The sequence below is a fragment of the Episyrphus balteatus genome, chromosome 2, assembly GCF_945859705.1.
Source record: "Episyrphus balteatus chromosome 2, idEpiBalt1.1, whole genome shotgun sequence".
Classification (NCBI taxonomy): domain Eukaryota; kingdom Metazoa; phylum Arthropoda; class Insecta; order Diptera; family Syrphidae; genus Episyrphus; species Episyrphus balteatus.
The window spans coordinates 79540456-79567799 of NC_079135.1; the positions used below are offsets into that span (position 1 = coordinate 79540456).

At 31.6% G+C, this 27344-nt stretch overlaps 1 protein-coding gene across 1 annotated transcript; it reads right to left on the minus strand.

The window, feature by feature from the left end:
- Positions 1-356: 356 nt before the first annotated feature.
- LOC129909537 (zinc finger protein 91-like) lies at positions 357-27330 on the minus strand. Its single transcript, XM_055986612.1, has 21 exons — positions 27109-27330; positions 26759-27049; positions 26556-26701; positions 26321-26493; positions 20997-21549; positions 20611-20935; positions 16478-16729; positions 16166-16419; positions 13080-13550; positions 12709-13018; positions 12528-12611; positions 12353-12451; positions 12127-12270; positions 8930-9070; positions 8602-8859; positions 8292-8533; positions 8008-8223; positions 4797-5140; positions 2021-2741; positions 1624-1948; positions 357-704 (listed from the first exon to the last, which is right to left on the minus strand). Exons 1-21 carry the CDS (start codon positions 27250-27252, stop codon positions 519-521), a joined length of 5679 nt encoding a protein of 1892 aa, XP_055842587.1. The 5' UTR covers positions 27253-27330; the 3' UTR covers positions 357-518.
- Positions 27331-27344: the final 14 nt, after the last annotated feature.

Consider the following 27344-nt stretch of genomic DNA (forward strand, 5'->3'; position numbering starts at 1 on the left):
TTTCCCAGATATTCACAGCTACAAATAGTATAAAAGACCCAAGAAGAACTGGACATATTGGCGCTCCAACCCGTAGTCTTCAACGTCAAGCCAAAGAACAACTTAACCGAAGACGACCTCATCTCTGACGAAACGATGAAGGTTGGAGTTGATTTCTAAAGACTGCAAAATTGGACATGAGTAGCTAGAGATCGAGCCCGAAAGGTCTATTGAAGGTTGTTTTTAAGGCACAAAGTAAAGCAAATAAGTTCAAGTTTATATTACTGACTGAAAATAAAACACAAAAACTGCACGGTGCACGGTCGTTTATTCAGTAAAATCGGAAGATTTTACAATATTTACCCATTTCATGTCATGAATATGTGAACGCATTTTTTTTAATTCTGCCCTCACTTTACTTTTTATTTGTATATGTATTTGAAAGATTACATTCTACTTATTTAATTTGCTACATATTATAATATAAGAAGTATTAAACAAAACGTACAACACACATACAAACATATTTTTGTAAAAATTTAATGAAGCGTCACACCACGAAAGACCAGGCTTGTTGCAAGAGCCATTTGCATTTTTTCTTCAGGATTATTCATCATTGTTGAAAGACCCATTTGTAATTTGTCTACAGGATCAGGATTCATCATAGTTACTTGGCCCATTTGTAATTTTTCGTCAGGATCGTTCATAACTACTTCAGGCAAAACCTAAAATTAAAAATAAATGTAACAGTAAGTAATTTTAATTTTAAAATTCTAGGTAAAGATATACATATAAGTTTCAAATTTCTCACATGAACCTGCATTGCTGAACCGATTTTTATGAAATTCGAAAACTTTTAAGTTTTAAGTAATCTAAGTTGTACTGAATTATATACTCCCAATTTAATAGATTCCTATTACGTATATGCCATGGTGATCAATTTGATAGTTTATCTAAACCTAAACTTTTACAACTTTATGAAAACAACTAACCGGCAAGACAAACAAAAAAATAATAAATATACTTGGGAGAATCCAAACATGGGCGCGGATTTCCCTTATTGGAAGGATTAAGGCCACGCTAAACCAACATCAGTAGTGCCCTTAAGGTGATAATAGCCCGTCAATTCTTCCAAAAATATTTTTTTTAAGTTTTTGTCTCTGGCCTAAACTATGTAAATTAATTGTGCCAATCAAAGTCACGAATAAATACTACAGGCCGCCATTTTGAAAATGCGTTTTTGTGATTTTCTCGGCTCCTGTTTATTGTAAAATGGATTTTTTGTCTTGTTTTGTAGAAAAACGTATTCTGTAATGTATCTGTATAAAAAGTTACTGAGGAAAATATGTAAAATTTTCGGAGATGATCGTGAGTTTTACATTTTTTTTTCGGCTTGGGTTCATCTAAGCGAAAAAGTTATCATAATAACTTAAGTACAACTCTAAGAGCGGAATTCAGAGTCGTCACTCAACTAAAAATTTTGCTCAAGTCAACATTTGCTCTTGCGTAGTAGACCTTTGCAAAAGAGCTATTCAAACGATATGTACGTATTATTTGGGCCCAGTTTTTCCTTAAGTTTTTTTTAAATTTTTTCGGACTTAAATCCTATTAACTTATGCAAGAAAATCATTATAAAATACATACCTGATGAGGTGGCTCTGATATATTTACTTTAACCACTCTGCCTAAACGAGATTCTTTTATAATGCCATGGGCATCAGCTTTGTGTTGTGTTAAGTTGTATTTTTGTATAAATCCAGCTCCACATAACTCGCATCGAAATCGCTCTCCAGTGTGCCTTCGAATGTGTGCCTTTAAATCATTGCACTGAGCAAAAGCCTTTGGACAATGCATACATTGATAGGGTTTTTCGCCAGTATGAATCCGCATATGTACGGACAATTTGTATGGTCGTGGGAACCCTTTGCCGCAGACATTGCAAAAATGTGTTTTTTCTCCGGTGTGACACCTGTAAAACAAGAATTTCAAAAAAAGTTCAATATAAAATTCACAAAATTAAAAGAATATTTAATTTTTATACTTTTCATGTGCTTTTAAGTCGGTTGATCGTGGAAAACCCTTATCGCAATATTGACATTTGTACGGTCGTTCACCATTGTGCCTTCTCATATGAATAATAAGATAATTTTTCCTCGGGAAACACAATCCACATTCCGAACACAAAAACGGTTTATCTTTGCTGTGCGTTTTGCTATGCTCCTTTAAGGCTTCATTTGTTTCAAACACAACTGAACATAGTTTACATTTCCAACATTTTTCTGTGTGTTTTAGCATATGCTTTTGTAGATAGGATTTTGAACTGTATGACTTATTACAAATTTCGCAGACTTCACCTTTGATGGGAGTAGCATTTGGATCATTGGAATGGTGCATTTCTTTGTGACGTTTAAGGTGATCTGCACGACCATAACTCGCATCGCAACTATCACACTGGAATGGCTTTACTGGATTATGTTTGGTCATGTGGTTTTTTAGATGATCAGCTCTATTAAAGCGCATCTCACACATTGTGCATGGGAATGCTTTTTCTTGTGTGTGTGATAGGAAATGCCTTTTGACGTGATATGAAGATTTGAAAGTCTTTTCACACAAATTACAACCAAATTTCCCATCTTCGATTCTGTGGAAACAATCAAATGTCGATTCATTTTTTGTATTCTTTTCTTGTTTGGGCGGTTTATAAATAATTTCGGTAATGTTGAAGTCTGGCTTTTCTTGTTTTATTGTAACTTTTTTTATTTCTGCAACAAAAAAATAAATAATTGGGTAACATTTTTTTCACATGGTAAAAAAAAACTAAAGGAAATATTCCTTCGCTTGACTTTCAAAGGACGAAAGAAAACTTGACGGTTTAAAAAAAAATGTTTACGATTATTAAAACTTTTAAGAATTGATATTTGGGTATTTCAAAACCTTAAACCAAAACAACAGGAATAACTAAAAAAAACAAAAACTTAAATATTAAATAACAACTCCCAGTCTTGGCTTGGAATTGGTTATAAAAAATCCTGCCATTTTCCTATCAAAATACACGCAAAAAAAAAATATCCCATTCCTCGCTCCTAACCTAAAACTGGCTGTTTTGACGAAACTTTTACCCCCAAAGACCTATGGAATTTAAAAGTAGGTAGACGTTATAACCATTAATCTAAGTTTGGTTTCATCAATTACTTCGTTGAGGTGCAACTTTGCTCGCCACATCTCGGGCCAGCGTTCCTCATACAAAGCGTTCCCACTGAAAAAGCCTCCAAGAGTATCATTGGAAGTGCTTTCCCATTAGCCGTTCCTACTAGGTAGAATATTGTTCGTTCGTCCAAAAAACTTGATGCATAAAACATTTTCTTAAATTTCTGCCTTTCATCTAATGCAATTATAACAAAATTGTTGATACAAATTTTTTCAGCAGCTCTTCCTTTACAAATATTTGCCGGGGAAATATTGTGTTCTTAAAAAAACATTTTTTTTTTTTGTTGTTGTTTATTTTGTCAATGATGTCTATCTGAGACTTGGTTTTGCTTTTTTTTTTTTGAAATTTGTGATATTCTACATGAATATTAATTCCTGTCTGAGCATATTTTTTTCCTTCCAAGAAAATTGAGAACAAATAAACAAAAAAATCAATACGCTAATCAACTCAAAAATAAAAACAAATAATGCTTGTTTGAATGAAAGAAATGCTAGTGAAAACAATAAACAAACGAAAAATCTGAATTTGTTTATAAATGATTTTATGGTGATGACTCCAAAATAATTGAAAAATATTAAGAAGATATTTAATGCTCAGTTATACAAATATAAAGATGTGAATAGAATTTTAAGTTTTGTAATCATCATCGGAAACTGAATTACTATCATATAAACTGGTTATTTCACCCAGACGTAAAACATTATATTCGTTAAAGATGTCCTAACTGCCTTCAAATGAAAAATAATTGTACTTTTTTGTATTGCCCGCGGATATGGAACGATGCAAACCCGGAGACTTGCTTCCTTTTTCTGAGGTTAACCCAGCGATTCTCACAGACGGATCAATTAATTAAAAAACGTTATTTTAGAAAAAGTTCAGCTGCGTCATAAATGCTTCTTTCCAGTGAGCGAATGAGATTTTTTTATTTTTTTTTCGCCCAATTTCATCACGATTTTCATTTTCTAGTTAGTCTCCACAACTTTGCATCAAGTTGTTAAGTTTATGTAATGTGTAAGTATGTTAATAAAAATATAATAAATGGCACCTATCTAACCATGTCAAGGTGTGAAGAAACACACATTACTCTTGCTTTTAAAGATTTCCAGTTTTAAATTTTGCAAACTATTTTAAGATTTGTATAGTTTCATAAGCTTAACAATAAAGATCAGTCATTTTAAAAACCGTTTAAGTTAAATCGTTACAATTTTGTGTCAATAAAAACTGATTCATACATAAATAAAATAATTTTTAAATTTAGTATTAGAATCTTAGTAAGGGTTATATTCATCTCAACAAATTTCTCAAGAGTAAGTTAAGATATTTTAAGCAATTTTATTCAAACTTGATAGGATATTATTGCGTTCTACCTATACCTTAATTCACGACACCGACTAGCATATTCTCTTTAAAATTCAATTATTTACTTAAAACACAACTCAACTAACTTAATTTAAACATTCATTATATAATCTTAAAAAAATATCATCATTCATTCCAGAATTCATACAAAAATTTGGTCAATTTTGTATTTTCAATTGTTCTCAGACATATATAAATTCGACTAGGTATGGTTTGCAAAAAGTTTCAAAAAAAAACCTTAAATATTTACCTTCAGTTGATGGTGGAACTTGTAAGGTTTCTGCTTCACATTTAATAAAACTGTTTGCCGCTACAAATTCAGTGTTGGTAACGACTGCATCTCCACTTGAATTTAAACCATCATCATTTTTACTATCATTAGCTTCATTATCATCCCCATCATTGTCATCAGCATCAGCATCATCATCATCTTCATCATCCTCGTCACTTTCGTCCTCATCATCATCATCATCGTCATCCACATCATTACCACCAATATCCTCATTATCATAATGCCCTTCATCATCTTCATTAGAATAATTTCTATAAACATCAGGCTCAGCTAGTAGTTCCACTTCATTTTCAAATGTGTTCCTAGATTTTTTTTAGAAAATAAAATAAAAACATACATAATGTATACAGGGTATCCCACAATCACCGCATCAAATAAAAACCATAGATACCAGGGGTCATTTAAGTCGAAAAACTTAAGAGGTAATTTTCCGTTTTCGTCCCGTTTTCGAGTTTTAACGGTTTTTTTGTTTTCTGCTCTCTTTTCCCTTAACTGGCCTTATCTTTGCCAAACTACAGGTCGTTTCAAATCAAAAGTCCCATGGAAAATTGAGCAAAAATAAAAAATACTCATTCGCTCACTGGAAGCAAGCATTTATGACGCGTCTTGACGCAGCTGAACTTTATTTTAAATAACGATAAAATAAGAAAAAATAGTTCTTGATATCGCTTTTTTAATTAAATAATCCGTCTATGAGATTCGCTGGGTTAACCTCAGAAGGGCACCCGGGCTTGCATCATTCCATATCCGCGGGCAATACAAAAAAAAATAAAATTACTTAATTATTTATTATTTGAAGCTTGAAGGCAGTTGGGACAACTTTGCCGAAGATATTCTTATAGGACTAGGTGAAGATACATCAGAAATGTCCAGTTTATATGACAGCAATTCATAACTTAATATTCTTTTCACCTCTTTTTATTTGTATAATTGGGGAGTAAATATGTATCTTCTTTTTATTTTTCAATTATTTTGGAGTCATCACTATAGAAATCATAAATACACAAATTCATATGTTTTCGTTTGTTTATTGTTTTCTATAGCATTTCTTTCATGATTTGTTGTTATTTTTGAGTTGATTTGTCCTAATTAGCCGATAAAATTGATTTTTTTGTTATACTCAATTTTATTGGCTCATTGCAACAAATCAACTCAAAAATAACAACAAATCATGCTTGTTTCAATGAAAGAAATGCTAGAGAAAAAAATAAAGAAACGAAAAATCTGAATTTGTTAATTACCTCCAAAATAATTGAAAAATAAAAATAAGATATTCACTGCCCAATTATACAAATGAAAGGATGTGAATAGAATTTTAAGTTATGAATTGCTATCATATAAACTGGACATTTCTGGTCCATCTTCACCTAGTCCTATAATAATATCTTCAGCAAAGTTATCCCAAGTGCCTTCAAATGATAAATAATTAAATGAAGAAGCTGGAAAATACTAGCGAAACGTTGGTAAAAATATGAATTAATTTTTTATTTAATTAATTGCATCCACAAAACTGATCATTTAAGCCCAAACATCAATAAATATAAATAATTGTATGTTTTTTGTATTGCCCGCGGATATGGAGTGATGCAAGCTCGGGAGACTTGCCTCCGCTTTCTGAGAATAACCCAGTGAATCTCACAGACGGATCAACTAATTAAAATAGGGATATCAAGAACTGTTCTTCGTTATTTTATCGTAATTTTAGAAAAAGTTCAGCTGCCTCATAAATGCTTCCTTCCAGTATGCGAATGAGTTTTTTTATTTTTGTTCAATTTTCCATGGGACTTTTGATTTTAAACGACCGTTATAATTTTTTTTAGCTTATATAATTAAAGCCCAGTTTATTTTCTAAAAAAAAATATTTTTTTTTATTAAAAAGAATATTGATAGTTAGTAATTAAACAAAAATAATAAACAAACTGAGTGAATTAAAAACAAAAAAAACTCATTTTTTAATACAAAATTATTCAAATGGTTACGAAAAGAACAAATAGAAAACGCTCAGAAAAAGTTTTAAATTCATTTGAATTTAATTATAGCTGCGTTGCTTTGGGAATATTTTTCTACTGCCTAGTACTTAAAGCTGCTTTGAACTATGTACTTTTTCAATATAGCAAAAGTACTAAGCAGTAGATAATTTTCCCAAAGGATCGCAGCTTATTCATTTAAAAATTAGTTTTTTTTTTAATTCACTCAGTTTGTTTATTTTTTTTTTATTACTTTCAGTATCTTTTTTATAAAAAAAAAAATATTTGTTTTTTTAAGAAAATAAACTGGGCTTTAATAACACTGGCCAACAATTTTCAACTTTATAAAATTTTCCAGAAAGATTTATATCAAATTTTATAGATTTGGGTTCAGTAAGCTGAAAAATATATTAAACTCAATGTATTTGGGGTGAGTAAACCTAAAAATCACATTCACTTTTTTCTAGGAGCTCTATTTTTTGAAATATTTTAGTTTTCCACATTTTTGGGGTAATTTCATACTATTTTTTTTTTAGATTTTATTATTAAAAGAGTTTTTAAAGTTTTTTTTTTTAATTTGTTTCTAATGTTATTTATTTCGGTTCAGTTAGTAAAAAAAAATACAAAACAAATTTTTTTTAATAAAAACAAATTTTAACAAAAAAAAAAAAAATTGTATTTCTATGCCTTTTCATGTATGAATAATTTAAAAACTGGAGCTGCTAGAAAAAAACTAATGTTATTTTTTGGAATCAGCACCCTAAATTTAGTAAGAAATGATAAACAACGGTCTGGTGTGTTGGGCAGTGTAATAAGTGAACAAACATTTATACTCATGAAAGTGAAAAACAACTTTAAAAACGAACAAAATGGGGTTGATGCAAAATTTCGCAAAAACGGTTGTCCGCAGAAAAAAAGTTTTGGGACAAACTAAAACTGTATCTAATAAATTCTTGATTCGTTATAAAAAAAAAAATCTTATGAATCGGACGTAGTTTGGCAAAGATAAATCCAATTAAGGAAAAAGAGAGCAAAAATCATAAAAACCATCATAACTCGAAAACGGCACGAAAACGAGAAAATTACCTCTTAAGTTTTTTCACTTCAAATGACCTCAGGAATCCATGGTTTTCATTTGCGGTGGTGACTATGGAACACCCTGTATAACCAAAACAAGTATAAATAATAAATCAACTAATTACATTTCACTATTTTGTTCCTGCTTAAGGATGTTGGTGGAATCCAATTGATGAATTTTCATCATGTGCCGATTAAGACGGTTTGGACTTGAAAAGTTTTTATAACACACAAGACATTCGATTAGCTGTTTGATCTCTGATTTCAATACACCATCTGCGTTACATTCTCCCTCTTCCACTATTGGATTTGTACATTCTTCGCTGTTGTCTGTTTTTGTTCTGCAATATAAAAAGACCAAAATGTTTATTTAAACTGTAAACAAATTATCCACTGCTTTGTAATATACATTTCTAATCCCAAGTCCATTCCAGAAGTATGAATTTTATGAACATTTCTAATGTGACGTGTAACATGATCTCGACGTGTAAACATTTTATTACAAACATAACATTGATTCGATGAGTTGTGATAACCAATTTCTGGATGTGCCGCACTAATGTGACTTTTTAGTCCTGCCAAGCGGTTAAATGATTTGTTGCATATTCGACATAGATTAGCCGATCCCTTGTGTGCGACTGCACGGTGTTCCTGTAATTAGTTTATAAATATAATTCAAAACTAATTAACTCTTTCCCCCGTTTCCCCTCATTATTTACCCTCAATCGTTCATATTTAATAAACTTTTGATCACACTTTTCACATGGATACAATGTTGAATCTATGGTTTGGGTAGATTTTTCCTCCGTGGGTATGGGTTTGATGTCACCAACTGCCTGATATTTATTGATTGAATCCAAATATGTAACAAGCTTGCGATGGGACTGCTCAAAGTCCTTTTTAAATGCATAAGCATTTTCAACTCTTTCAATGCATTCATAACAAATAAGATGTGGAAATTCATCATGCCGATGAACCTGGAATAAATTATTACAAACTTTCTCATACACATTTAATTAATTTAAAAGAAAAAAAAAAAAAACATACCTTGTAAATTGTTAGTTCAGAAATCATATCGCTGATACTGACCCCACCGATTTTCTTTGGCTCTTCAAACAACAATACAGATTCTAAATTGGTTTTCAAACAAACTCTACACATTTTTTCAATATCAAATTCCATGGCTATGTTTCAATAATTGATTTTAATAAAAGATTTAATAATTATTTTTAATAAAATATTCCTGAGAAAGTTTTATTTCTGTATGTACAAGAATTATAATTACGAATATAACTTTTTTTTTTAAGTGGAAATGGAAACAAGAGCATTTGCTGTCAAACAACGCTGACGTAAACTTAACGTGAACGGGATGATGCGCCATTTTTGTTGTTACGTTACATTTTAGCGTTGTTCAGGTTTATGAAATCTAATGTCGTTTTCTATTGACTTTTGAGATTTTTGTGTAAAATTCTCAGATTTTCCACTGCAAATAGAATATGAAATCTAGTTTTGTAATTGTGTGCGAAATCTGTGCGTATAAAAAAAATAAAACAACAACAAATGTTCAGACAAATGTCAAACAGAGGAGTGTATGTGAAAGTGCTTGTGTTTGTATGCGTGAATCTTGATAAAAATCCAGAATCAGATTCTTGAATCTCAGATTCATTTTTTTGTCATTTTTTTGAATCTCAGGACGCAAATAGATCTTGAAATCTGAGATTTGTCCACTATTTCCCCTCTTCACCCCCCCCTTTCAGCTGTCAAATTCACAAATCTCATTCTGAGATTCGTCAATAGAAAACGACATAAACTATTGTTCAAAGTGGTTAGTAGCCGCGTTCGTTTGTAAGTGATCCTGCAAAAAAAAAAAACTAAAAATTCATTTAAAATAAAATTAGTGTATTTTTTCAAGGCCCAATTTATTCACTCTCCATTATTTTTAAAGGCTCCATTAAAAATTATAAACTGTCAAATCGCATACAAATTTTAAAATTTCCCTTTTTTAATGGCGACTTTAAATTTAATGGAGTGTGAATAAATTGGACCTAAATCAATAAAAATATAAAAAAAAGATCAGCTTTTTAGTGTGCGGTGTTAAATCAGGGCTAGTTAATCCTGCAATGAAAATTAATCACTCCAGTTAAAGCCTAGTATGCAGATTGACTTCAATTTGTCTATACAATTTGGCCGAGCTAATTTGTATGTGTCACAACTCAGCGAAGGTTATAAAAACGGAGACGAAAATGTCAGCTAAATAGGATAATATAATAGGATTTACCTTTAAAAGCCTAGTACGCAGCTAAAACGACACGAAATTTTCCATACAAAAATAGCATAACGAAATCTTGAACGAAAAATTTCGTTCGCAGCTCTAGGGAAAATTGGAGAGTTTTCGCTCATTTTTCACTTCCTTTTTATTGTCCTGTTCATTTTTCTTGACTACAAACGCAGTGTTGAAGGTTTTTTTTTTTCAACTTTTAAATAAATTAATTCTTGATTTAAAAAATTTTTTCACGATTCGTGATCCCGATGAAAAGCAAGATCACCATCCATGATCCTGATGAAAAGCAAGATCACGATTCGTGATCCTGATGAAATTAAGATCTCATGTAGTTGTTGTAATACGTGTTAAATAATGATCTGTATGGATGAAGTGGGATATTAAAAAACTGCTAAAGCTTAAAACTAGTTCTTCTAGCAAAAAAAAAATGTATTTCTTATGGGAGATATTTTTTTTAGATTTTTTCCGAAAAAAAATATTTTTTAACTCACCACAGCTGTAAACAAAATTGAAAAAAAAAAATGTATGCTCACCACGATGTTTTTTCTCGCAAAATATTGTGCAGCCCATTGTTTTTGCGGAAAAAAAACTTACAGCTGCCATCTGTTCACCATAGATAATTTTTTTTTTCTTCACCACTTTTTTTTATCAAAAAGAACTGTATACTAGGCTTAAAGCCTTAAATGGAGTTCGAGCTAAATTTTAGCTGTCATACAAAATTCTATTCAAACTATTGATCTTAGATTTTGGAGAGAATTTTTTGTATGAAAGCTTAAATTTAGCTCGCACAAGTAGTTTTAAATCCATTTAAGAAATAAAAGAACAACAAATTATTTGATCGGAAAAATTGTATGCATTAATGAAACTGTCATCACTAATGTCGTTTTCTATTGACGAATCTCAGAGGGAAATAGTGGACAAATCTCAGATTTCATGATCTATTTGCGTCCTGAGATTCAAAAAAATGACAAAAAAATGAATCTGAGATTCAAGAATCTGATTCTGGATTTTTATCAAGATTCACGCATACAAACACACGCACTTTCACACACACTCCTCTGTTTGACATTTGTCTGAACATTTGTTGTTGTTTTATTTTTTTTATACGCACAGATTTCGCACACAATTACAAAACTAGATTTCATATTCTGTTTGCAGTGGAAAATCTGAGAATTTTACACAAAAATCTCAAAAGTCAATAGAAAACGACATTAGTTGTTGGCATTTCAATTTATCTCTCCCACATACTTCTAAATTGCTCTAGACTTTGTAGACTCTAGACGCGTGTAGATATTAAAATTGTTGAGATAAAATTAAGTTAAGCGCGATATGCTTACTTGAATTTTCCAATACATTTTACAATTTAAAAAATTTCTAACTGCCCCTATCTATTTTTACAGCGCTAACTCTGAACGTTTATTTGGATGCGTGGATATGAAATCATTTTAAGTTTGGTAAAGACAGATACATATAAAACGTCACCCAAAAACATATAATCGTTATAGCTCGAAAACAAAACGACATAATTACCACATGCATTATTCTATGTAGAATCATCGCAGGAATCTATGGTTTTTGTCGGTGGCGTTGACTGTGGGACACCTTGTATATAACGGTTATTGAGTGTTTAGCTTTCTCTTTCAGATTGGAAGCATCTTAATTTGTAATTTACACATACATAGAATACAAATATATTTTAAGCTTATCTGTTACAAATTCTTATTTTAATAAAATAATTTTATAATACATATCGAAGTTATTGAACAATAGCCAGTACCGAAAATAACATAAAATAGTAGCTCAGAGATAACAATTACATATAATTTAAAAAGGAGTTCGATCTTATTACATAAATATGATACGAGTTTTTTCTTTATTTTCCTTTTTTTTTCATCTAAGTTAGTTTTGCAAAGATACAAATCAACATCTCAACTCCCAAAGTAGGGTTCTAGTCAACTCCTGCCTTGCGGCTATGTTGTGGAGCAAAAATTGACTCCTGAAAACTCGACAAAGTATTACCAGAAAGCTCTTCTTTTTCAACAATGGGCTGGAAATCTTTGAAGAATTTCACAAGCGTCTCATTTGTTTCATCAGTCATTGGGGGGTCCTTAAAAGAGAATAAATTGAAAGAGAAAGAATAATGATTTGATACTTTTTCGGAAATAATGTAAAAAGTTCTAAGAAAATACCTGTGCGATAGATTGATCTGACTTTACATCAGTAACTGAACTTTTGTTTTCGCCCTTAATCCCAGTCATTGGAGACCTATAAGTCTTTTTAATTTTTTTCTTAAAAAAATAAAATAAATTGAAAACAACAAATAATGGTGATTTGATACTTTTTTTCCAGAAAAATGAAATTTACCATTTGGGTAGATTGATTTGGTTTTGCTTTCTTTTCGCTCTTTATCCCAGTCTTTGGGAGGTCATCGGCGTCCTCGATTTCGTTCTTAAAAAAATTGAATCAAATTAAAAACATCAGAAACTAAATTGGTGGTTTGATACTTTTTTTTTGAAAATAAAAAAATAATAATAATAATAATTACCTGACTTGGTTTTACTTTAGTAACTCGCCCTTTTCTTTCCCCTTCAAACCCATGCGCTTCAATTTTGTGTTGCGTTAGATGGTAGCCTTGTATAAATCCATCTCCACATATATCGCACTTAAATCTTTCACCAGTGTGCCTTCGAACGTGTGCCTTTAAGTCATTGCATTGAGCAAAATCTTTCGGACAATGTAAACATTTGTATGGTCTTTCACCAGTATGTACTCGCATGTGCACAACTAAGTTGTACGAACGTTGGAATCCTTTGCCACAAACAGTACACAAATGAGTTTTCTCGCCCGTATGATATCTAAAATAAAAAAAAAACATGTGATTTATAAAACTCAGATAAATTGAAGATTCATCATTACTTAACGTGAACATTTAAATCTGTAGCTCGTGGAAAGCCTTTACCACAATATTTACATGTGTATGGTTTTTCTCCAGTGTGCCTTCGCATATGAATTAATAAATAATCATTTCTAACAAAACGTAAACCACATTCCGAACATAGAAACGGTTTCTCTTTTCCATGTGATTTGTTGTGTTCTTTTAAAGCAGCTCTAGTCTCAAAACCTATTGGACATAATTTGCATTTCCAAGCCTTATTCGTATGCTTGTTCATGTGTTTTTGCAGGTAAGCCTTACTGCTAAATGGCTTTTTACAAACTTCACAATTCCACTCTGTCGATTTGACTATTATTAAGCTGCCGTCAGGATTGTGGTATTTGTCTAAGTGCCGTTTCAGCATAGGAGCTCGGTCATATGATCGTTTACAAAATGCACATTTGAATTCTCTGGTAACATCATGCTTGATCATGTGAGTTTTAAGATGATCACGTCTGCCGTATTTTTTATCACAGAATTTACATTGGAATGGTTTTTCATCAGAATGCAATAGAAAATGACGTTTAAGGGAGCCACTTCGCGCAAATGATTTATTACAAACGGAGCATTTGAATTGTTTTTTTAAGCGTTTGGTTTGTTCGTGAGATACATCTATAATAAGAGTTTTATTTTCTTCTGGTTTTGGGATATCTTTAGTATCGGTTTCGATTTCTATTTCGATTTCTTTTTTTAATTTTGGGTCACAAGATGTATGAAGAACGGCCAGACTATCATCAGGTTCCGATTTTATCGAAGTATTTTCCAAGTCTTTTGAGATTTATGTGAAAAGAAAGAAACAAATTGAATACTAGTGATAATAATATTGCATTGGTTTGTTAAAAGTCCACAAAACAAAAACAAATTTTAATCATAGTCTTTGAACAACAACAACAACATTTTGAAGGTCCTAGTACCAAGTGTTTATGGCTAGAGTTACAGCACTGTTTTACGGGTGCCAACCCCATCCAAATTTTGTTTTCGTTTTCTGCTTGTTAGTAACAATAATAAATAACTTGAATAACTAAATAATAGATCCAAAATGCAAATGCATTAACTCATCAAATAAAACAGATTTTGTACAGAATAATATTGGAGAATATAATATAATACCTTTGCTATGGTTCGCAATTTTATTAACAGTTTTAGGGAACACCACAAAGATTTCGGTATGGTATTTCAATATAAAATTTGATACTACAGTTTTTTCCGTATATATAATTTGGTATTATTTCTCGAATATTACTATTTCTGTTTCTTTTGCTAGATATGTATATTGTTGTTCTGAGCACCTGCTCAAAAAAGCGCAATTAGCGCTAGTGAGAGCCCTGAATAGTTGGGCAAGAAAAATCTCCCTAACTCGATTTACTCGTCTACCTAGATTTCCGTTCAGAAAATGACCCTGACATATTTAGTCCCTAATATTTCCTGAACATGCCCAGTGACATAATGTCATCAGGCATTCTATGGTGGTTTCATGAATAGGAGCTGAAAACCAATTTAATTTCCCAGTACTACTTAGTTTAAAAGAAATCACAAGCAATGGTAGAGAGAAATATACAAAACAAAATATCCAATTTAGTTGTTCTCTGAACCTGCAAACATAACCTGATACTTCTGTTCTAGAGTATTAACGAATAAAAAAAAGGTAAAAATGAAAGCAAAAATAAGACCCTTAAAATTTCAAAAATGAACTCAACTTTACTTTGGACCCTTACCATAATAATAAATAATTTAGAGATTTGAGCATACCTTTACTTTTGGAATTTATTGAACTAAGCAGATTAGCAAGCGGTTTGTCATCATCATCACTACGAAATGAATGTTCTTCTGTTCCAAAGCTCTTATCATCATCGTCATTATCATCATCATCATTTACATTATCATCATCATTATTATCATTATCATCATTATAATCATGAGTATCCTCATTTGATACTATTTCGGAGGCATCTTCGGCTTTTGTTAGAGTAGCATAATCCTCTTCTGTTTCCAAAAGCATATCTAATTCATTTACATCATGTTTTCTGTTAATAAATGATAAATTCAAATCAAAACTAGAGTACAGACGTAATGGGTCATCTTCAAGAAGAATGAGTTTAAGCTATATCTTACTTTTCAATAGATAGATAGATCTCAAGAAAATGTACTGAAAAGTGAGATTTTTCTTGCATACGACTTAGAGCGGAATTTATAGTCGTTACTCGAGTTAAGATTTTTCTCAACTCCAATAAGTTCAGAAATATTACAAGCAATCGCTCAAGGGAATTAAAAATAGGGCTGTCACTTGAGTAAAGAAAAATCTTGTCTTGAGGAAATTTTTTTCTCAAACTCGAAAATTTTACTGATTTGAATTAACTGTCATCAAAAAAAAACATTTTTTTAATAATAAATCGCCATCGATTTGCTTAGAATAGTTGTCCCACTCGTACAACTCAAGCAAATACTCGCGATTCATTTATTTTATTATAAAATAAGTACAAATTTTAATTATAAAATTAAAAAAACAAACCCTAGCAATAACACTTGCGTTTAATGTCAATTGACATTAAACTTAATCGTTTCCTCAAGTAAAAAAGCTTCCTCAGACGTTCACTTTAGAAAAATTTCGACTTCAGTAATAATTTTTAACTATATGCCTGTAAGATTTAAGGCCTTTTAAAAGCATACTGCACGGCACTAGTTAGAAGGAATAGAAAGATAGGAAAGAATGTTTTGTTGGTACATTGAATTGAGAAAAAGATGATTATTATGTCATATAATCCCACGGGTGGCTTCCAAGCTGGGGGATAAAGAAAAGAATGCTGCCTGAGGTAGGGCTCGAACCCACACCTCCAGGCTAGCAGTCAAGCACTAAATCCACTGCACCATTGCCACCCGCTATGATTAAGGATTCGCTTATCCGAATGCTTAAGATATTTCTCAACTTGAGTGACGACTATGAATTCCGCTCTTAATGTAATAAAGACTGAGGTTTTTATTGACGAGTTATTTAATGGAAACACAATAAATGCTAATGTTTGAAATGGCTGTAGGTAGGTACATATTTAAAAAAAAAAAGTTCATTACTTACACTTCATTTGGTTTATTGTCTTCCTCTTTTGATATATTTGTTCTTTCTATTTTGTGAATTTTTTCCATGTGACGATGTACATGTTCCTTGCGAGCAAACTTTCTAGAACAAATAAGACATTCATGAGGAGTGAAATACTTTTTATCTGAATGATGCATGGCAATATGGTTTTTAAGATCTCCGATGCGATTGAACTTTTTGGGACAGAACCGGCAGTCGTTTGCTGTCCCTTTATGGATGGTTTCACGATGTCTCTATAAGAATCATGTTTTAATACTTAAGACTGATAAAGTTTAAGATAAAAAGCAATACCCTGAGATCTTGTAAATTCATAAACATGTCATCGCATTTTTCACATGGATATAATGTTGTGTCCTCTGTTTGGATAGACTTGTCATTTTGTCTATCTGGTTTAATATCGACTGTTATTTTGTTAATAGACTCTAGATATGTTAAAAGTTTACGGTGAGATCTTTCAAATTGTTTCTTGAGTTCGTATGCACTTCGAACTCTTTGCATACACTCGAGACAAACTTGATGAGGAAAATCATCATAACGACGAATCTGGAAATAAATTAAATATTTTGTTTCCAACATTCATCAATTAATAAATATAAATTTCAAATTAGAATACTGTAAATATTGTCATTTCTGAAATCATGTTGAACAGGTAGACTCCATCAATTGCATGTTCCTCATCGAACAACAAGAATAAATCAAGATCTGTTTGGAGGCAGACCCTGCACATTTTATCAATATCGTAGTCTAGCATTTTTAATTGAGAATATTGTTATTCTGTTTTTTGTTTATATTTTGAGTCTTTTTAAATCATAACAATTAAAATAAAATTATTTATTTGATTTTTGTTTTCGGGAGAAAAAAAAAATTTATTTGATGACATTTGTTTTTGTACAAAAAACAATTTGGGATGTGTTCCAAGAGTGCAACAAAAACGAAGAGCGTATGACACTGCATGCGTTCATTTTTCTATCTATTTATCTGGCATTTTTTGTGTTTCAAAGATTTTTAAAGGCTTGGCCACACCGGAGGGTACGCGGTAGCGGTACGGGTAGCGGCAACGATATTTGTATTAAAAAAATTCCACACCCGAACGTTGATGTGTCAGTTTGGAATTTTTTCCATACAAATACCCGTACCGTTACCTGTACCTCTACCGCGTACCCTCCGGTGTGGCCAAGCCTTAAAGGCTTGGCCACACCGGAGGGTACGCGGTAGCGGTACGGGTAGCGGCAACGATATTTGTATTAAAAAAATTCCACACCCGAACGTTGATGTGTCAGTTTGGAATTTTTTCCATACAAATACCCGTACCGTTACCTGTACCTCTACCGCGTACCCTCCGGTGTGGCCAAGCCTTAAGGCTTGGCCACACCGGAGGGTATGCGGTAGCGGTACGGGTAGAGGTAACGGTACTTGTATGAAAAAAATTCCAAACTGACATATCAACGTTCAGATGTGGAATTTTTTTCATACAAATATCGTTACCGCTACCCGTACCTCTACCGCATACCCTCCGGTGTGGCCAAGCCTTTAAGGCTTGGCCACACCGGAGGGTATGCGGTATAGCGGTAACGATATTTGTACTAAAAAAATTCCACACCTGAACGTTGATGTGTCAGTTTGGAATTTTTTTCATACAAGTACTCTCACCGCTACCCGTACCGCTACCGCATACCCTCCAGTGTGGCCAAGCCTTTAAGTGAGACAAAAGTGTCATGCTGCGTTTTCAATGGAAATAAAATCTACAGGCTGTAGCCAAGCAAAATGTATATATTGGGTATATTGATTCTATAAATAAATCGATCAATAATGCCAACTTTTCACGAGTTAATTTTTACCGAATGGCGAAGCTTTTCGACTTAAGATTAGACCAGTAGATTAGTAGCGGTGCGGCTAATGTGCCTGGCTACACAGTGATTTTTCAATCGACAGTGGCTACACACTGTTGTGCCCAATCACGTTCCACTTTTACATTTTCTACGAACAAACGTCAAAAAGAAGAAAAATTTAGCAATGGAACTGTACTGCCCTCAGAAAATGCATCTTCCCCCTTCACTCCTCATCCCTCTTGCCTACAAGCTCACTGCTTATGCGATTAAAAAATCACCGTGTAGCCAGGCACATTGTATGAAAAAATTTCCACAGCTGAATATTGTTGTTCCAGTTTTTCCAGTTGAAAATAAAATTAAGCGTTGCTCTGCGATTTTCTCTATTTTATTATCGTTTAAAATTAAATTTTGTGCGATCCAATGCGATGTTCTCTCCCCTATTTTTCCCTACAGCAAATAGTTGCGGAAACTTATCTTTTTTACTCCAACTCCTTTTTCCCATATAACGGTTTTTTACTTTATCTTAAAAAGACTAAAGCGATTTCAACAGAACTTTGTGCCTTAAGGTACATACATATTTGTATTTTGTTTATTTTTATTTTTTATTGTTAAACAATTTCTTTTCTATATTGAAGGTTTTGAATGAACAACAACAACTTGTGTGTGTTACAACCAAGTTAATGGGCTGGAGTTATAGCTATTTCACGGGGACCAACCCGATCATCAGACTCCTTTCAGTGGTGGTAAGTCGCTTATGTTCAATCAATTTTGAAAATTGCCCGAGCTGGGCTTGAACTCACGACCTAGCGGTTGGGAAGCCGACGCACTACGCATCGCACCACCGCTGCCACTTGTGAGTTCATAACCCCGAACAGGTTTTCCAATTATCAAGTTCACTTGAACCAACTAGCATTTTTATTAACTCAGACAAGTCTGTTATTGTTCATTCATAACTTTAAAATTTTATTTTTTGGAAAAATACTCAAAGCTAGTAGTCCTAGCAGCTAGGCTCTTAACACTTTTCATTAGTCATTACCAAGTTATAAGACATCCATTTACTGTTAATTCATATAATGCTCATTTCAATGTTCAATATTGTAAATTAATACTTCATGTTTAATCACTTTAAAATACTTTATATTTGAAATCATAGATTTCATTGATTTAAAATTATTTCAAAAATCATATAAAAGGCAGAGCTTGATTCAAAACAAATCACTCTTGTTTGATATTTCATTGAGCAAAGGTTGCCTAGCGCTAACGTTCTCAAAAAAGTATCACACCAGGAGGAGGGGCTTTAATTGTAGCCAACCTTGAATCGTTTAATTATTTTTTATTATTTACGACGTTTTCTTCAAAGCGCTTAGATAATTTTATAAAAAAATAATTCAACGAAGTTTATGGTTGCCAACTCAATTCATTTAACGTAATTTTAATTACTCAATTATTTTATTAATAAAATTGTTTGTATATATATTTGAAAATACAATAAAAACGTCTTTTCATTTATATTTGTTGTTAATTCAATTTTAAATACCTTTGTTCGTTTATCTGTTCAACATTTACTGCGGTCTTGGGACAGTATAAACGCCTCAGAATAAATCTTAGAGGATATAATATATAGAGCGCTTGTTCCTATACCTAATACATTGTAACGCCATATGCATGGATAGGGATCGCTGCCTTCGTTTTTCAGTGCGAGTCCGGTTCCGCAGCTGTAAATAAACACGCTTGTTGATGACAGCCTATATATCCTCTAAGGAATAAATAAACAAAGCTGCGATTTCTAGATTTGTGGCAGATAATTTGAGAACTGATACTACACAATAGTGTGTAGTCACACCCACAAACATCCTACAAAGTTACTTTTAAGTGCTTGTTAACTAATAGTAATTAAAAAAAAACATATTATTAATTTTAAATTCAATTTATTAATAAACAACCTCATTGTTATGGTATCGTAATGTGAATGTTTTTTAAAAAATATACGAGCTTATAAGAAATATTTATAAACTAATCTATGTTTGACTTAATAAATAGTTAAACTACATTTTTCAAAAATGAAAACTTATTAATATATGTAATACAAAGTCCAAGACAATGTACTTTATAACGGATATCACGGCATACAAAGTAAAATATTAACGTTTTGAAATTATCTTCTTTATAGGGTTTCTTTAAAAATCTGCAACTAACGCGTTTTATCAATCGAAATTAATTTAGACAACAATCGAAACCCAAGATTTTGATTCTCGCTTTCCTTAAATCAACTAAGACTTAGCATAGCATTTAGAGTCTTTTATTGTTTAGCTTAACCCTAAACGGTACACTTGTGTGTACCTGTGTAGTCAAAAGATCGAACGTAAAATTTTTATTGATATTTTGAAAAATATCGCAAATTGGGTTAGTGGCGTGTTTGAAAAAAATTTAAGTCAAGCCTCTTTGTCCCAAAATCTCAAATAAAATTTGTGAAACTTGTCAAACCCTTTAATGTAAATAATAACTTTTCCAAAAGAAAAATAGTTCAAAAGTATCGTTCCCATTGATTTATGAATTTCACTCCGCAACATTTGTTAGACAGGGTTTGTTGACTACAGTTGGTTCTGAAACTTCTTTGTTAAGCTTAGCAATACGAATTATTCGTGATGGCACATCGACACCATGCACATTGCGCTTATGTTGGTTCAATACAAAAACATGTATAAATCCCATAGAGCATTGATCGCATTTGTATCGCTCGCCAGTATGACGTCGTATGTGCGCCTTTAAATCACTGCATTGTGCGAAATTCTTTGGACAATGCGGACATTGGTATGGTCGTTCGCCAGTATGTGTCCTCACATGCACCACCAGATTATAAGGTCTCTGAAAAGCTTTACCGCAAATGTTACAAACGTGTTTTTTCTCTCCTGTGTGGTATCTGAAAATAAAACAGTTCAAATTATATTAAATTTCTCCTCTGATAAGAAGTATTAATTTACCTTTCATGTACATAAACTTCAGTTGAACGAGTAAATCCTTTATTGCAATACTGACATTTATATGGTTTTTCACCTGTATGCCTACGCATATGGACAGCTAAATCCCCATTACGGACAAACCGTTGACCGCACTCTGAACACAAATACGGTTTTTCTTCGCTGTGCGTCTGCTCTTTGTGACGTTTTAAAAGATATGCTTGACCGAATGATCGCTCACACGAGTCACATTCGAATTGCTTCTTTCCATGGCTCGACATGTGCACCCTTAAATTGTCTGTTCTGCCGAATTTCTTATGACATATTGTACACTCGTATGGTTTTACTTTTGTGTGACAAAGTAAATGTTGTTTTAAATGAGAATTCCTTTTAAATGATTTTTCACAAATTTCACATTGAAATCTTCTTTCGGGATTAATGGGTTTCTTTTCTTTTGAGATTTTTATTTTATCTTTTTTCGAAGTAACTTTTTGTTTTTTTTCTTTTGTTTTTTCATGTGTTGATATTGTTGATATTTCCATGGAGTTGATTTGAGTGTCAGTTTCATCTATTTCGGCTGTTAAAAACGATTAATAAAATTGAAAATAAAAGGTTTTTGACTTCAAATAGGATCAGATAAAGAAAGTAAAATTAAATGCCAACGGTATCGATATTAATATGACACCCAATAATAATAAGGTCTGATGAGGATTTCCTTTTGCTCCCAAAAATAATTTTTGTGATCTCTTAGTTTCCAGTAGATAGATATTAACAAGTCAAAAACTATATTAATGTTCTGCCCAGCTAAATTCGAAATAAAAGAGTTGAGCAGCGAACTTTGTTTGAAACTCATCTTTTATTTTTCTGATCTTTCAAATATTTCTCAAGCTTTATTTTATTTTTCAGTACAAATTGTATGGCGCAATAAAATTCTAACTTTATGTGATTAATAACTAATAAGCATGATAAATAAAATGGGAATCTGTACATTAGGTAGGGACAAATGTCGTGAATAAATATACCTACCCACTATCCTATACCCAACGATTTTCTATAGACCTAGTTTGTGATTTACGAGCAGGCTTGTAGAGTTAAGTATTTCAAAGTCAGAAAAACTATATTAAACTATTTTCTATTCTTTAATTTTAATAGCAATTTATGCTTACGGGCTCCTAACTAATATTTCCTTATACTTTACTTATATTTGCTAAGCCGAATGATTGAACACAGCATTCAAACTCAAATTACATCTTTCCATGCTTTGATATGTGCACTTTTAAATTGTCTACTCTGTTGAATTTCTTGTTACATACAGTACACTCGTATGGTTTAATATCTGTATGAGAAAGTAAATGTTGCTTCAAATGATAATTCCTTTTGAATAATTTTGCGCACATATCACACTGAAATCTTCTTTCAGGATCTTTTGGTTTCTTTTCTTTGGATCCTTTGATTTCGTCTTCTTTCAAAGTATTTTTATGTTTTTCTTTGTTTGTTTCTTCATTTGTTGGTATTGCTGATATTTCATTGTAGTAAGAGTAAAACTCAGGTGGAGAGTGATCTTTTACCCCTATAAATACAAAGCCAAAGAAACATCAAGTTAGAAATGTAGCAGATTTAGTATTTGGAAGTTTGGAAAACTTTGCATTGCACTTTTAATAAGAGTAAGTGTTGTTAAAGTATATTTTTGCTTGTATTTTATTTTAAGGTTAAGTTTGAGCTATATTCTCTAATTTAATCAATAAAAATTCTAGAGACCCCTACTTCGCAATGAGGGACGAAATTGGGCTCATCAGATAGATGCTGTCGTATTGTACCATCAGAAATTTGATCGAGTTTACCGAGCTTTATTAAATTTACTGTGGCTTTTAATATGTTGGGGGAAATTTGTTTAGTTTCAGAAACTCAAAAATTTATGCCAATCTCAGTCTACTGAATAACAAAAGTAAATATGGATACGACAGGTTTTATGGATTTATGCTAACTGGGCGAATCATAGGCCCTTATTGCGTGTGTCGTTTGTCAATCGATAGACGATTTTTGTCTATAGTCGATCATCGAAAATGACTTTTGGTATTGTGAATCTCTATCGATAGACGATTTCTGTCGATAATGGAGCATCGAAATGAATATTGGTGTCATGAAATTCTATTGTGAACTATATTTTTTGTTTCATCCTTCGATCTTTTGCTATCGACTTAAATCGAGTTCATAGTTCACAATATCAAATATCTTTGTCAAAAGAGATACACTATAACACAACAGATATTTATCGATTCGATTGACATTTATCGCATCAAAAGTTGAACGACACTCGCAATATGGGCAATATTTTGGCCTAGAGTTCACTTGAAATTAAAGTAATCAAATTAAATTCAATCGCTCCTCTTAAAACTTTGTTTTCCAAATACTTGTTTATACATTAATATTATTTGATTGATCAATGCAGGCAGACTCAAATTGATTCTTACCATGCCTTGAAATGTGCGCCTTTAAATTGTCTGCTCTGTTGAATCTCATACAGCATATATAACACTGGTATGGTTTTAGATTTGTATGACTAAGTAAATGTTGTTTTAAATGCGCATTCCTTTTATATGATTTCGGGCATATTTCACACTGATATTTTCTCTCTAGATCAATGAGTGTCTTTTCTTTTGAGCTTTCGTTTTTTTCTTGTTCAGTTTCTCCATTTGTTGATATTGCTGTTATTTCCATTGAGTTAATTTGAGTGTCGTTGATATCTATTTCGGCTGTTGAAAAAAAAAAAACACAAAACAAAACCAATGTGATCAAAGGCAAGTAAGGCAAAATAGATGCGTACAATATAAAATTGTTAGGACATCAAGGGGTTCTACTAATAACTCTTATATGAAAAAAGAATACACATACATCGTGATGAAGAAAAACTTCGAACGCATCATGAAATCGTAGGAGCCATCAGTTTGCGCTTAGCTCCTTATACAAAAGACATACTGAAGAACTGACAAACTGACAGATAGACATACAGACGAACTTGCTTGTGACCTCAACTTCGATTGTACTTATATTGTAAGTTAATGAAACGCACGAATGCGATAATTATTTTATCACCTGAGAAATATTTGAATTAAATTCGCTACATTTCTATAATCGGCGAAAATGTTTCTAAAGAGCTTAAGATTTATGAGTGGAGAAATTCGTTTCAAATTATTTGGGTCAGTTGGGTGATTGTTCAACAACACTAATCTTTGAAGTACTTTTCATTGACACGCAGTTGTAGGGTCAGGTTCAAGGAGATATCAAGGAATTTTAATTTCTTGAACTATAAGCAAATATTGATCCAATCTTTGTGACCTTTGTTGAATTCAAATGCAATCCTAAGGGGCTTGAGGTCTTGCTAAAATATTTTTCCTGCCTTTTAGTCCAGGTTTCGACTGTGTTTACAGTCTTCTTCAAAGTCATTATAAAAAAATTTTTAAAAAAATTGTGATAGATGCTAAAAACCTAATTTCTTTACTCACAGAGTACTTTGTCTTCTAATCTTAAGAATTCAATCTCAATAAATTCTAGTTTGATAGTTTTTGCTTGCTTTTATTTATTGTAATTTAAAATATTTTAAAAATTCAAAAAAATTCGAATCTTATGTTGTTTTCGATTGGTTTCACTCAAGAATTCAATCATTCTGAAATCGAATGGAACAGGTCAAGTCGCTTCCACTCAATTCTGTTCGTTTTTTTGTGTTTGTGAAATTTCAAATATTGATTTTATTTTTTCTTTCTTTCAAACAAAAAATATTTATTTTATTTTTTTTTTTCTTTCAAACAAAAAAAAAAATTATTAAAAATTATAAATCTGAAAACGACGATGAAGAAGAAAATGGTAAAAAAATCATTCCATTGCATTAAGGTACCCATTTTAGTTTTCTAATTAGTTTTAATTTCACAAAACAATAAAAGAATGATTGAGTATTTAGTGGAGTAACTAAAGCTCAAAAGTTGGCAATATTAGGAAACCCGGCCGAACAGCTTAGATTTTGATGATGTTTTTTTTCCAAACGTCGGTTAAAAAATACTTTAAAGTCTATAGATTAAAAATTACCGGTGTTGCCGTTTTGTTTTTTTAAATTTAATTGAAGATTTTTGTGAACAAAAAAATTTTTTTTCAAAAATTTTTCTTAAATTTCATAAATTAATTGGTGCCAAAAGATTGTCTAGGAAATTCAAGGAAAAAAAATATATGGGAGTGAGGAACAATCTGCCATCGTTCAAGCGATAGATGCATTTTCTTATTAATTGATGCATTTTCTTATTAATTGACTATTGAATATAAAATTATTTTTTATTCATTTAATAACCCTTACTGTTGAAAGTTAAATAGCAAAAATTTAAAGTTCTTATTAACCAAAGTCTTTGAGAAAATTAATTATTTCAATGCAAAAACTCAGTTTTTTATCAAAAAAAAAAAAAACCATTGAAATTGAAGTTATTTTTAATTTGTATAGGATTTTATGTCATATATATTACCTTTTCTGCTTCGGAATTCAACTGATAATATTTATGGCCAAAAATTTTTTAAAATAAATTCATATTTTATTAGAAAAAGTAATAACATTTTTTTTTAATTCTGAGTTTGAGGACCATTTTTTCAAAAACTCTTAATTAAAATTAGTGGATTTAAATTTAAGAGATAAGAATGAGCTTCTGGCTTTTTAAAAATGTATTTTAAAATATTGTAGGTGTTGCCCTTATTTTCAAAGTTTTTTTTTTGTGTTTGAAGTCAGATTGTGAGAAAATTGCATTTAACGCTTAAACGATGGAAGATTGCTGTTCCGCCGGGTTCCCTAATAATTGGCTTAAGTTACTCTACTAATTTTCTTGTTGACATTTTACTCTTCATGTATTAGTGCTTCTGATTTTAAATCGAGAAGAGAGTTTCTCTTCTGAGAAGCGTTTTAGCTGTCATTTTTCAAAATTCAAAATTTCTTATCAAATCTAGCCTACAGAATCAAATTGAACATCTATTCAAACTAAAATATTTCTTTGAAGAAATTGACTATGAATATTGCTGAGCCCTTCACAATCTGTTCTTCTTTTAACAGTATTTTCTGTATCTAATATACCTAACCTATATATGGAACATTTTTGTTAACATTCTTTTACTGTAATGTTTTTCTATCTGAAAAACATCAACGTCATTTAATTTATTAATACAATATAAAACTAAAGCTAGGAAAATATATTAACAAGACCTTAAGCCCACTTAGGATTGAATTAAAGTATAAGAAAATTTGCCTGTGAAGCACTTGAACCAAATGGGCTTTTACCTTAAAATTAACTAATATAAGTTTATAAATTAATTTTATTTACCTTTGACAGGCTGAATAGTTTCTGTATCGGGAAAGTTGATGGCATCTTCGCTATTATCATTTCCAAAATCAACGCCGCCATCTTCCTCCTCATCACTTTCTGGTTTTATAACATCTTGGATTTCTTTGATAGTTGAAACGTAAAACTCTGCTTTTTCACATTTAACAACAACCCTGGAAGAATAACAAGAAATGTTACTTAATTATAGACCTAGAGTTTTGTTTTTGTTTCAAACTTTTCAATTGATTCTATTTCAAGTCTGTCCACTTCTTTATGCCATTTGTTTATGTGGTTTTTCAAGTGTCCCATCCTAACGAAAACCTTTGAGCAGTTTGGACACTTATTCAATCCGGTATTTTCTGTTGATGTGTTGATTTGATCCTGAGAAAAAACAAATATTTAACAAGTTTCTTAGAAAACAACAATCAAAACAATTACATCAATTGGTTCTTCTTGGAATACATTTTGAACACTAGATGATTCTCGATTCGAATTGGAACGAGTGGATTTTCGTCGTGAGCACACAGATTCATTGGTATCATCAATTTCATTATTGACATTATAAAATATAGCTTCAACTGGTTCTATCGTAATTTCTTTTTTCGATTCAAGCAAAGCTAGAAGTTTGTTTTGGGATTCTTCAAATTGTTTCTTGAATTCATATGCAGCTCTGACTTTATCAGTGCATTCATAGCAGATTAATGGTGGTAGTGCATCGTCTTGTTGTAGCTAATTGATTTGATTTATTACATTTGTTTCAATTAAAATATTGAATCCTGAAAACCTACCGTATACATTGTACATTCTGTAATCATGTCGGAATAACAAAGTCCACCTGGGACAATTTGTTTGTCAAAGAGCGAAACAAGTTCTAGTTCAGTTTTTGTACATGCTCTACATGTTTTTTCTCTCTTGAAACTTTTTTCTAACATTTTTCAAAATAACAACCAATTTAAATTGAATAAATAGAATACATGTAAAATAAATACAATTTTGTATTTTGGTAAAAACACAAGAAGCAAAC

Excerpts from the sequence above, each read along its gene's own strand:
- LOC129909537 (XM_055986612.1), bottom strand. The coding sequence starts at position 27,252 with ATGTTAGAAAAAAGTTTCAAGAGAGAAAAAACATGTAGAGCATGTACA. Across the intron at positions 9,071-12,126 it reads CTCCACAACATAGCCGCAAG|ATAGCCATGGAATTTGATAT; the intron begins GCAGGAGTTGAC and ends AATTATTGAAAC. Across the intron at positions 705-1,623 it reads TATCAGAGCCACCTCATCAG|GTTTTGCCTGAAGTAGTTAT; the intron begins GTATGTATTTTA and ends TTTTAATTTTAG.